At 34.6% G+C, this 13,574-nt stretch overlaps 1 protein-coding gene across 1 annotated transcript in view; it reads left to right on the top strand.

Annotated features, from left to right (window-relative positions):
* The first annotated feature begins 3,390 nt into the window (after positions 1-3,390).
* Positions 3,391-13,574, top strand: part of LOC123668908 (WD repeat-containing protein 47) — a 56,663-nt gene continuing 46,479 nt past the window's right edge. The window contains exon 1 of the mRNA XM_045602600.1: positions 3,391-3,942. Within this exon, the coding sequence (XP_045458556.1) occupies positions 3,391-3,942 (552 nt within the window). The remainder of the gene's footprint in view (positions 3,943-13,574) is intronic.

The raw sequence follows: 13,574 nt of genomic DNA on the forward strand, positions 1-13,574 counted from the left end.
TTGACGCAGTTAGCAATTGTTTGTTGTCCTAAGATGTAATTCCCGCCCAAAGTCTGGGCATAATTTGTTTTATTTATATGTGTCAGTCAGTCAGTTAGTTCAGCTTATTGCAGCCCACTGCTAGACATGCCTCCCCAAGTTCACGCCAGACATCGCGGTGTGCGGATATATATATATATATATATATATATATATATATATATATCACGCTTGGTTTTTATCTAAAACGCATACATTATTTGCAAGACAGCATTAAATGTGTATCTTGAAGATATTATTTAATTTTTATATAATACTAGCTGACCCCGAAAACGTTTTTTTACCATGTATGTTATTACTCCGCCGCTTTACAACTTGGGGGTATGAAAATTAAATGTTGGTCGATTCGCAGACCTACCCGATATGTACACAAAATCTGATAAAAAAATCGGTCCAGCCATTTCTGAGGAGTATTGTGACTAACATTGTGACACGAGGATTTTATATATAAGATAATAGCCTACGTAGTTCTATTATTTTATTGTTTTTTTTTTTTCGTGATGACAGGACGCATCGTTCGTCCACCCATCACACTGTAATTTCATTCGGCATTGTTGCCAACGATAACAATTGAAATTAAATAAGGTCGCGTTAGAATGCTTCCGACGGTACTCGTCGCGTGAAATATTGCTCGTATTACATCGCATTACACACTCTATTGTTTTTCGTCGCTCACCTACGACAACAGGTCATAGTACTATACCAGTAAATATCGGATGATAGCTTAGATAGTTGAGTAAAAAGTAGCCTATGTGTTATTCTGGATTTATAATATTGATTGGTAGGATTTCTATTGATTATCAGTTTGGTATTCCCGATATTTCGACGATGTTGAACACCCCATAGTCACGAAAATACTCTAATAGTGAGTGTGAAAGCTTCGAAACACATGCTTTATATATTATGCATTAGTTACATATAACTTATTTACATTAGAAATAATTTTTTTATTGCAAGCAAAACAAGTCTTCGTTTAAATGAAAGTTACTTACCGGGAAAGTTCAAAAACATATATTTAATAACTAGCTGTGCCCGCGACTCCGTCTGAGTGGTATTAAACAAAAACGTTATTTTTCAGTTCGAAGAGCTATCTGTCAATCAAAAGTCCTGCGAAAATCACGAAACAAACAGACAGACAGACATACCGACAAAAATTAAAAATGCTATTTTGGTAAAGTACCGTGTATACATCCATATGCATTTAGTAAAAAGCGGTTGTTTTAATGTTAGAAACAGACACTCGCAATTTTATTTATTTGTATAGATTAGCGTTTGCTGTACAGTTATGAATGGGTATCGTTTAACTAAATCATCAGACGTCAGGAAGTCCTCGGTCTGAGGGAACCGTGATAACCTTCGAGATGGAGTTCGCATACGAAAGCTATTAAGGAACAAATTCAATTAAATAATTGATCGTAACAGTTACCAATTTATTGCATGTCATTCAACTTGTCTGTTAAGTACTAACATTAATATACTAGCTTTCTGCTCACGGGTTCGTCTGCGTATATGTATCATACGGTTTTTGGCTGATCCGTTTTCTGCTATTAAGAACAGTGTATGTGATTCAGTGATAAGGTAGTATACATACACCTGGCGTTATTCATTACAATAAAAAAAATAATCGAATAATTCCTTTTTATAATATTTGTATAGATAACCATGTCCTTGATATGTTTGGTTGCCGCAATGGTCACGGCAACTGGCTGTTGCGACAGCGACTAATGTTTGTATGGCACATACAGATATTGATGATGGCGAGACGGTGTTATGATTGATGTTTGACGTATTATTGGCGTTTGTGTTTGACTCGTGATCGTTGTTCTGCGGTTGAGTGTGAAACGATTTTATGATTTTAGATTTTTGCCACAATGATTTTAAAAAGTATTTTTTTACTTACTTTTTTAAATCTAGTAGGTAGGTATGTAAGAGGTGTAGACACACCTCTAATATATAGATATAGTGGTTTTTTTTTAACAAATTAAAAAAAAATACCCCAAATAGCTCCCAAAACAATGTTTGTTAGAATTTTTGTCTGTTTGTCTGTGCGCTTGTGCATGCTAATCTCAGAAACGACAAAACATGGTTTTCATTAATATATTATGGAAAGCTTCAACATTTAACTTTGTTTCATGTCAATTGTTGTTTTTGTTTCATGTCAATCAGTCAAAAAATTCGCGTACAACATGTAAATACCCAAAACGCGGACGAAGTCGCAGGCACAGCTAGTATACAATAAATACGTCCTAAATATCTTAAACAATGTAGGTATAGAAAAATCATGACGTCCAATTTTACTTGACAGTTGTTTTTCGAATTCAACTTAATTATGAGTAAATTCATTTTGTTATCCCACAGTGTCAATAATCGTATGAAAGTACATAATTTAACGAATTAAGAGATTCATAGAAGATAAATACTTAATAAAGATAGTTGATGCCGTAACATTTTTGACAGCGTGTTACGAAATTTAAGAAGTTCTTATATAACAGTTCTATTTATTATGACACAAAATAGTTAAATCGAGCGAAAGTTTACCAAGCACGTGTCGAATTATTCGATGTTTCGAAAACTTATTTGAATCAGCCCGTGCAGACAATCGATTGCGTGCACGCAGATTTTGTGTGTGACTCGCCGACGACACGATGTATTGTTACAAAAATCGGAATGCCAAAGACATGGAATCGAGTACACGTTCCATTTTTAATTATTACATGACCTGAATAGTCTATGGTTAGTATTTTTATTAAACTAAGAAGTAAATTGGGTTGTTAGTTAGAGCTCGTAGCTTTGATTGTAAAAATTATTTTTCCGTTTTCTGTAAATTCTATAAGGAAAGTTCTATAAAATTAGGATGTAAAACATAACGCTGCGACTCATAGGAATAAAATAGTAAGTAGCTAATATACGTTGTTCATTAAGTAGAACTTTCTTGTATTAAACTAGTATTAATGCGGAAATTAAAAAAAAAAAAGCTTCATTATATTAAAATGTATGTTTCACATAACGAGAAAGTAATGGTCGTCTATAAAATAGATATTCTTATACTAAACAGTGTAACAATATTAATAAGCGATAAATATTCAAGTTTAACGACGTTAAAGTGATATTTCGCGCGCGCCAAGGTGCGCCGTTTGAGCGTGTTGACCGAGGGGCTACCCCTTTCACTTGTATTCGCGTTGAACGGATCAAGCAGAACGCGTGCGCCTTTCTCTATGTTCCCGTCTCTGTCTAATCCGCGGCGCGCAGCAGCAGTGGTGGGTGCTCGCGCGCCAGCAGTAGCGCAGTCTCGTCGCCAGTATCCGCACGGAATCGAGCACGTCGCGCGCGGATGATCTAACGCGTTCCGCCATGAAGTCGAAACCGGCACATTACGTCGACGCGCCGTTCAGGCCGTGGCCCCCGCTTTCCCGTCAGGTGCAACCTAACTTTTACTTTCGACCGCCGGATCCCATGGATGCGAGGAACTTCAAAACTACCTCCTCGAAGTCCACCTATTCAGATTTCTCTGCGATGAGTGCGTACAGTAATAAGTCTCGGGATTACTACTTCCTATCGCCGAGCTACCGATCGGCGGGCGCGCCGACGCCGAGCAATCACGCGGATCTCTACCTCAGCAGAGAGAGACAGCGACAGATCAGGAATCCGAGCGCGACATCCCCCGCGTGTCCATGCAGCCGCTCGCGGTCCCTGGAGGACGTGCGTACCGAGGTGGTGACCGAGTGGGAGGACGACGACGAGAACGGCAACCGGATTGTCGCCCCGGCGACCAAGTTCAATCGTACGACTTACAAAACGAACCCATCGTTCGAAAAACAGAATTTTCTTACACGACATTCCATGGAAAATCTAATCGACAGATCTCCACAAGTGCCGCCACCCAAACGCATCAGTGCCTTTCAGGTAATTGAACAACTTTCTACCGAGACAGCGGTTTCATTGTGAGGTGATTTATTTAAACGACTGCAGTTCTTTCTATATACTAACATGATATCGTGGTTCTGTGTTAATTTGTTTGATTACTATGTATATGCGCTAGTTAAGAATGTATTTATGCGTACTTTCTAAGCTATGGTTATCTAATTGGCGCTAAGCGAAGTGAAGACGTGTGCGGGCGAAGTTGAGTGCATGCAATGTGTTTGTACTGTTTATTAGTTACATAGCGTTAGGATCGAGGAAGTGATGGGCTGTCAAGCGGCGTTCAGCTCCGTTGAACCGCGGCGGACCTTCCTGCGCGTCGTAACGGAATATGAATAATATGTTCAATACTCGTTTGATGTTAACATATTCTACTCGTATAAACAGTAAACATTGTTTCGTGTCTATTAAGGTTTCCAGGTGATTCGGACGGTATATTTTACGTACTGTTACCTAATCTCTGTTGCATTGCGAGTGTGAATTCTATTGTGTATTCGGAACACTTGAACAAGTTTTACTATTAGTGTTATTATGATGTAACATGTAACTGTATATATGTATACGTGTTTCGTGTATAATAAGCAATAACTTTTACTTCTGCGTTCGAATTTTTTTTTCGACTATTTTTTTATAAGGCATTGCGATTTTGTATTTAATTTGTCTTATTAATAGGAGCGTATTTTAAATGTAATTATTTTTGACTTTTTCGTAACGAATTAATAATATTATAATTTAGTTGTTAATGTCGGAATCTTATTAAAATGCCAAAGAGATATTCTCTTAGTGAAGGCATAAAATGACTAATTAACTCTCGCTTAGATATTGTTTAAGAATTCAGTTTCATTTGTTTTTGTAAAATCCATAAAAAAAAATTAAAATATTTTAAAACAGAATTTAAACTATCTCTTACATATATTATTAAAATATCGTTATTTATCATCAACGTAAGTTAAAAGTCATATCGCTATTAAAAATTCGTAAACGCTAAAAGAAAGCGCTTTTGCGTAATACGTATTCGAAATTCGTCAGTATATCGGCTTTCTACACCGAAAACAAAAAAACAGAATTTGCTACATAACACACATACATTATACCAATTACGTTGTTAGTGTTCATTATGTGTGTATCTTCTGCCCGCTGTTTTGCCTATTCGAATTTTTACTTAATTTTCGGTAGAAGATTTTTTCTTTAACTAGTCAGGCTGCTTCAAATTTTGAGCAATATATTTTCTAGTATAAGCATATCTATACTAATATAAAGCTGGAGAGTTTGTTTGTTTGTTTGAACGCGCTAATCTCAGAAACTACTGGTCCGATTTGAAAAATTCCTTTAGTGTTATATAGTCCATTTATGGAGGAAGGTTATAGGTTATATATCATCACGATAAGACCAGAAGGAGCGGAACACCAATGAAGAATGTTTCAAAATCGGGGGTTCTTTTTTCCTTTTGAGAGCTTCCGCTGCGTGCGCTGTGAAAACAGTTAAAGTTTCCCAAAAATTATGTATGAAAGAATTGATCCTCTTTAAAAGTTCTAAAAAAAAGTCTGCGACAGCATATATCTATCTTTTAAAGTTGGCTCACTATATATGCGAACCAAGTTTTTTCTAAAATAGTGCATTATTTCGAAGATGTTTTTATAAACACGATATTAATCCTTATCTAAATAAATACGTTATCCATCACAAGTATTTAATTTAAAACAAAATAGCCTTTTACATAATTCGATTTCAATGAGTATCTCAGGAGATATCGCAATTTTAAAATAACATCGCAGCAAAATACAGATCAAGTATTGCGCGCGCCTCTGTTCCACGCGGACGAAGTCGCGCGCAGAAGCTAGTTCCTAATATACCTCAATAAAGTTTTAGACTTTAGAATTTTCTTGGCATATGTTTGTCGTATCTTGTTTTATATTTATTTGTTTACAAGTTGCCCGGACAGACTTCGTTCTGACAAAAGTTGATAGGAAAAATTAATTTTGTTTTACCTCCTTTTTTTGTAGTATTAAATCCTTCCGTGGACCTTAAGGAACGTACAAACAAATAAATTATCATCAACTTTTAAGCGAATTGGTCGAACCATTCTCGAGTTATGCGCCTAGCAACATTCATTTTTATTTATATAGATTTATACGCAGATCATGTATTGATATTCATATTAAATACCATTGGTACATACGTACCTTGTATTAATTATATAACAGCCAAAGTGTATCTATGTGAGAAAAATAGGTCGCATTTTTTTCGATTCGTTATGTTATATTTTCAAAGCTTTTTTTTTCTTTCTTTAATAACTGTTATATTTATATTAGTTGACAAATAAATGGAGAGCTGGCTTTTTTGTTCGGTTATACTGCGAAAAGTACTCAACCGATCGGAATAATACTTATACCATAAGATGCAGCGTGTTTCGAGGAAGGTTTTAGTATCATCATTATCATTACAGTCTATACAGTCCACTGCTGGACATAGGCCTCCACAAGTTTACGCCAAAAATAACGTGAACTCATGTGTTTTGCCCATAGTCACCACGCTGGGCAGGCGGGTTGGTGACCGCACTACTGGCTTTGTCGCACCGAAGACGCTGCTGCCCGTTTTCGGCCTGTGTATTTCAAAGCCAGCAGTTGGATGGTTATCCCGCCATCGGTCGGCTCCTTAAGTTCCAAGGTGGTTGTGAAACCTTGTTATCCCTTAGTCGCCTCTTACGACACCCACGGGAAGAGAGGGGGTGGCTAAATTCTTTAGTGCCGTAGCCACACAGCACAGTTTTAGTATATGATATGTATAATTACTTATAGTATACAAAATATGGACTAAGGAGGTCGCTAATAAATTGTTATAACATTATCGTATTATTGGATCTTATTTCATTGATAATATATGTATAAAAATTCTATCGTTAACAGGAAGACGTGTCAATTTTGCTCTTAGTGTTTGAACTTATAAAAAATTAAAAAAAAAATTATGTGGTGTCATGGGACACCAGGTAGGAACAAAGTTCCTTCGGATAGTATAGAAGCAACACAATTTGAAAAAAAAAAATGTTGAATTTTATATATAATTTCTAGCTTTTTTTTTTTTTTTTTTTTTTTTTTTTTGTTGATTGGTTTTTAATTAAGTACATAAAAGTATTTAGGAAATTTAGTATTTTAGAATATAACAAATACCGTAATATAAAATAAATTAAATGAAAATAATAATAATAACAAACTATTAAATGAAATAAAAAAACATGGCTTTATTTATTTTTGTCGACAGTATAAAATTACATAAATAATTAAAAAAAAATTACTAGTAATATTTTAGTTTTACAAACGTCATATTATACATTCGTGTGACTGATATTACGTCACTTCCGTTATATATTTTTCTTACGGTTTTAGTATCACATTTTTTTTCAGTTCGCTCGCCCAGTCAAATGTCAAGCCTTCCGTAAGGAACTTCGTTCCAATAAGCGCTCGTTAGAATAGAACGCTCGACTGATGCAAAGTGAAACAATTTTTTGTATAATCTAATACTTTTACTATTAATAGTTTATATCACTTAATTTTTTTTTGATATGTAGGTAGTATAATATATTATACAAATATTTTTGGGATTTTTTTTTATTGGATATCTTAACATGGATTAAGTTGTTAAACTTTAGTTCGGTATTTAGATGATTAACGACGGAACGTTTTCCAAATAAAATATTTGCTTTGCTTTGCAAAAGTTTTTTTTTTTTAATATTAGTGAAAATAAATTTTACTTATAATACGCGCAAGAAACTTGACTGCCTCATCAAAAATAAATTATCTCAATAAAAAATCTGAAAGACTAATTTTAAATAACAATTCAAAAATCAATAATAAAAATTGTAAAGTATTTTTAATTTTCTTCGAGTAAATTATAAATTTAATTTATGTAACAGGGAAATTAAGATTACCCCCTAGTCTTCTATGAGATTACGAATTTGACTATTCCATATCCCTTTAATATCCGGGCTTACGAAGGATCGTTTGTGTTAAACCAGAATGTAATCATTCTATATTCGTAATATCATTATTTAAGTTTTTATTATGATGTGTAGAAATTTATTTAGAAGTTTTTCTTACTACGCGATTATTAACGTCTTCAGTGAATCTTTTAAAATATGTCTTTGTAAGAGCGGTAGCGAGAGAATATAGACTAGGGACGTAAATAAGCATACGGTTCGCTCGGTAAGCGGTTATTGTTACTTATGGTCCGCCAGCAACATCACGAGCATTATAATCGTTTTGTCGATTCAAAGGCGAGTGACTTAACTCTCTCTACGGGCCCTGACTACCTTACTCACTACAGAAACCAAAAACTATTCTAGATAAGTCGAGATAAGTATCATTTGATTGTGATCATTGAAAGTTTAGATACTCCCCCAGTCGGGTTGCTTCATTTTTAACCGACTTCAAAAAACTCAAAGGTTACTCAATTCGACCGTATATATATATTTTTATGTATGTTCGGGGATAACTTCGTCGTTTATGAACCGATTTTGATAATTATTTTTTTGTTAAAAATAAGATATCCTAAGTGTGGTACCGTGATAAGGAAATCAGGATCTGATGATGGGATCCCAGACAAATCGAGGGAAACCCGAAAAAAATCGAAAACCTGCATAACTTTTTACTGGGGGTACCGATTGTTATGATTTTTAATTTAATCAAAAGCCGATGTTTATCATGTAGTCACATTTTAACTTCATCGAGATCTGATTACAACTTTTAGAGTAATCTTTGATAAGGCGTATTTACTTGACTATTTTTTCGTCTACCTACGTTGTATTACTTGTCGATGTAATTGAAGTCGGTTTTTTTTTTCGTTTGCCAGCAACCACAATTATAAGCGTAATATTTGACCTGCCTGACCTGATAGAAAAAGACGTAATAATACGTAGGTGTACAGTATACGTTGAACTTTAACTGAGGTAGGGCACAGCAGGAATTTCCTGCTCAAAATATGGCCCGACTGGGGTAGTACCTCGACCTTACAGAAGATCACAGCAAAATAATACGGTTTTCAAGCAGTATCGTGTTCCTGTTGGTAAATAAGGTGACCAGAGCTCTTGGGGGGGGGGGGGATTGGGGATTGGGTCGGCAGCGCGCTTGCGATGCTTCTGGTGTTGCAGGCGTCAATAAGCTACGGTAATCGCTTACCATCAGGTGAGCCGTACGCTTGTTTGCCGACCTAGTGACATAAAAAAAAAAAACTTAAAAGCTGTTCTTTCATTTGTTCGTCAATTCCGTATAGCTCGACCGATTTTATAATTTTTTTTAACAGTTTGTTTTTGATATAAAATTGTAGAATACCACTCGGTTCATATAATTTCAAAATATCCACTCGTCTTTTACTTCATATTGACGTTTGTTTTCTTATGATAAAGCTATATTTTTAGTATGCAATAATTTTTTATTCGTTACTGATTTACTAACAAATTACAAGTAATTAAGTACTGTGATAATTTAAAATTAAATAATTAAAGGTGATACACACAAGTCACATACAAACTCTTTAATTCTATCGATAAATAAATTTCAAGAGGCATAATTAGGGCAATTTAGGATCGATTTCAAGATTTTTTTTTAAATAAATGTATGGTATAACGTTAGTTATAAATGTATAGTTATAACGATAATTAGCTGAACTACAAAACTTTCTAATTCTTTCATTCGAATCTCCGGAGCGTGTCGGTTTCATCGCAGCGGAAGAAAATTGTTTCTATGTTTCTGATAATTTCACATTTATAAAAAAGAAATAATAATTTTTGCAATAAGATACGTACACATTTGATATATACAAAAAGTCGTCAGTGGTGCAACGTAGTTGGTTAAGTTGCAACCGTTCTGTATAGGAGATAAGTCCCTCTTTCCCGGAGTGTGTAGGAGAAAAATCAGAGCTTAATCTACCACGCTGCTCCAATGCGGGTTTTCGGATATATTTCCTACTATAAGTAACGATCGCTATCAGGTGTACATGGTAACGACCGGGACTGTCGGCTTGCGCGAGACCCACATAACTGCACAAACACCCACACCACGGCAAACATCTGTATGGCCAATACAAAGGTCTGTCATGTGCGAAGATTGAACCCGCAACGCTTGTTTCACGTTGTTTTCATTTCGGCTCCATTCAGCTTACTGCACAATATTAATCTATGATATGCACATACGTAGAAATATATATAGTAGGTACCACCCACCTACTTGACTTATGTCTCTTTAATCAAGTTAAATTATGCTACAGAAGCTCTGATAAATTGTTACCTTAGTTTCGCGGTCAGATCCGGTCCTGGTGCGAAACTGTTATGTGTGTATATCAAAATATATTCTAAGTTTAAAAAATAAATAAGTTATGTTTATTTATAACATCAATCAATGTTTTAGAAAGTACAAATATTTGTATTAGATTTTCGCAATTTTTTTATTAAAATCTGCTTTTTGAAATAAAATAAAGAAAAAAGTCAATTTATATTAATTATCTATTGAATATTTAATTACGGCATTAAATAATATGGCCACCCCCTCTCTTCCCGTGGGTGTCGTAAGAGGCGATTAAGGGATAATACAGTTCCATTACCACCTTGGAAGTTATAAAGCCGACCGATGGCGGGATAACCATTCAACTGCTAGCTTTGAAATACACAGGCCGAGGATAGGCAGCAGCGTCCTCGGTGCGGCAAACCCAGCCCTGCGGTCACCAACCCGCCTGCCCAGCGTGGTGATTATGGGCAAAACACATGAGTTCACGCCATTTTTGGCTCGAACTTGTGGAAGCCTATGTCCAGTAGTGGACTTTGATAGGTTGATGTGATGAATATTTAATTAATATAAATATTTAATGATAAAATGCGTGAAGTAATCTATGACATAATTATTGTAAATTTATTGGGATTTGATTATCATTAGATGAGAAGATGCCTCATATGTTTGGATTCGCGTTGATTATAGAAATTTATTGATTTCGTTGATGTGAGTAAGTGGATTGAGTCAGACTGTAATATCCCACTGCTAGGCTAAGGCCTTTTCTTCCTCGTAGGAGACAAAAGACGAACTATAAAAACCGAGATCACATATAATCTGTCGTTAGTTTCGGAAACTGATCCCCGACGATACATACAACATATACATTTTTACATGTACTAGGATGTACTGGGATTGTCTATAGGTAACTTGCGATATTTCGATACAGACGCCATGAGTCACCCGTGGCCATGATAAGAACCGCGATAGCTTAAAAGTTGATGATAATAGTTATGATGTTTCTTTATAAATATATTGTAGCAAACGTTGACCAAAAAACTGCCTACATCACAAGTAGCTAATATTATTTGTTTGATATATATATTACTAAAATCGGTCTTATCAGGAGAATGTAGAATAGGCCTTTAAGGTTTTTAATTAGATGTTTTGACAGTTATTAGTCTGATAGTGAAAAGAAAAGAATGTTATAAGCTTATGTCTTTTGTATACCTACCTACCGTTACTTACCTACCGTTATTTCCTACTTCAGATAGCTTTATCACCGAGAAAAATACACTAATATTTGGGCACGTGCGTTATTACCATAAATGGTTTTAAAATATTTAAATTAATGGAAATCCCAATTCAAAATACACAATGTAAAAACACTAACATCGTCGCTTATCTTGATCATCGAATATCAACGACTATAAAATATATCGTTGTTAAACTATTTCGAAGTATATTCGTCACCACTTGATCTAATTAAGTTTGGATAACGATGTTTATATAGAGATAAGAAGTTTAGTATGTAGATAATAAAACTAACCTCTGTTTTTTTTTTTTTCATTTAAACTTTTCAACTATTGACGTAATACATTTTAGCCTTTCGAACCAGCTTTTGTAACTAATATGTAAATTGTATGTTAAATTATGATATGCTATCAATTACTTATTTATTGTGTATCAAGTGTTTGTAGGTGTTAAAAATGGGGAAAATAAATAGATAAGTACAGTTGCTATATTCAAAACTTCGTTTCACGACGCTTCAAAAATAAGTAAAATTAAAAAATTTCAAGTATCGAATAAACCTGTCGCGTTGTTTTTATAATACAATAGCAAACTTGATTACTCGTCGATTAAAAACAAAACACAAATACATAAATAATGGCCCTCGTGCTTAGTAATGTTCTAGCAATTTCTCGAACATTGCAATAACATCACAAAACATCCACCGCGGGCGGTCCTTTCCGTCGAATAGACTTTATTACGTCCGTAATACATTTATCGATGACACGACAAAAAATAATACAAGAAACTACACAACTATCAATGAGTTTTAGTAATAAAAGTCTATCGTCATGTATGCGAGTTCTAAGTAGTCGCGTATATTGAATCTCATTCTCGTATCAAAGTGACATCTAGAACACATGCAGTGTATTTTATAAAGTGATCTATTGATTTGTAATCGATAATTTTAATGTTGCGAATGCTGTATTCTAGCTCTTTTTAATATAAAGATGCTGCAAAAATAAAGTTTGATTAATTTTGAAATTGTCACCTTCTACTTATCTTTTATCTATATAAACTTGAATACACTCAATATATACACTAAAGTAAATAAATACATACAGTTGTTACATTCTATTTGAAAAAGTTCATTAGAGTTAATGTGTGTGTGTTAGTTTATGACGAACGAAATGTCAAGTAGGTACTATATAATGTAGGACATTTACGGCCAGTTTCAACATTCTAAATTGGTTATTAGAAATACAATTTTGACGTAAGCTCCATACAAATTGTGTCAAAAATCTGTCGCTAATTGGCAAAACCACAGATAAATAGTTTGTATAAACCGTTCGCCGTAAGAAGATGGTATTGAATAACTTGATTTTACGTAATTTAATTTTGATTATACAATTATATACTATTTTAAAGCCAGCAATAGGATGGCTATCCCGCCATCGGTCGAATTTTTAAGTCCCAAGGTGGTAGTGGAACTGTGTCTCTTAGTCGATTCTTACGACACCCACCGCCGAAGACCGAAGCCCGAAGACGGGTAGCAGCATCTTCGATGCGACAAAGCCAGCCCTGCGGTCAACAACCCGCTTGCCCCGCCTGGTGACTATGGGCAATTAGTTCACGCCATTTTTGGCTCGAACTTGTGGACGCCTATGTCCAGCAGAGAACTGCGATAGGCTAAAGTGATGATGATGATGATGAATTATATACTAATCGATACTTAAAATATTTGAACATTAAGGAGAAACATGAAAACATTTACAGGTGGTTTGTTGAACACAAATTTCTTGATCTCCTAAAACCAACAAAGCCAATGCAATGTAAGTTAAAATTTAACGATAACTTACGTGTAAGAAGTATGAACATTTGCTTTAACACATTAGTTATGACAGATCTGATCGTTATGTATCGCATCGCGCCGCGTCGCTTCTTGCAAAACGACGAAATATATGTCAGAAAATTCTAGTATTAGTTCAAAATGTTTTTTTTTTTTTAACCTAGACAACTAACTATTAGGTGTCTACTACTCAGAAAACAGTATTCATTTTTTCGTATTAATATCTTTAATTCAATAAAACCATTACATTTTGACACAAGTATGACGAATTTAAAATGATCAAT

Source organism: Melitaea cinxia, chromosome Z (genome assembly GCF_905220565.1).
Source record: "Melitaea cinxia chromosome Z, ilMelCinx1.1, whole genome shotgun sequence".
Lineage (NCBI taxonomy): Eukaryota > Metazoa > Arthropoda > Insecta > Lepidoptera > Nymphalidae > Melitaea > Melitaea cinxia.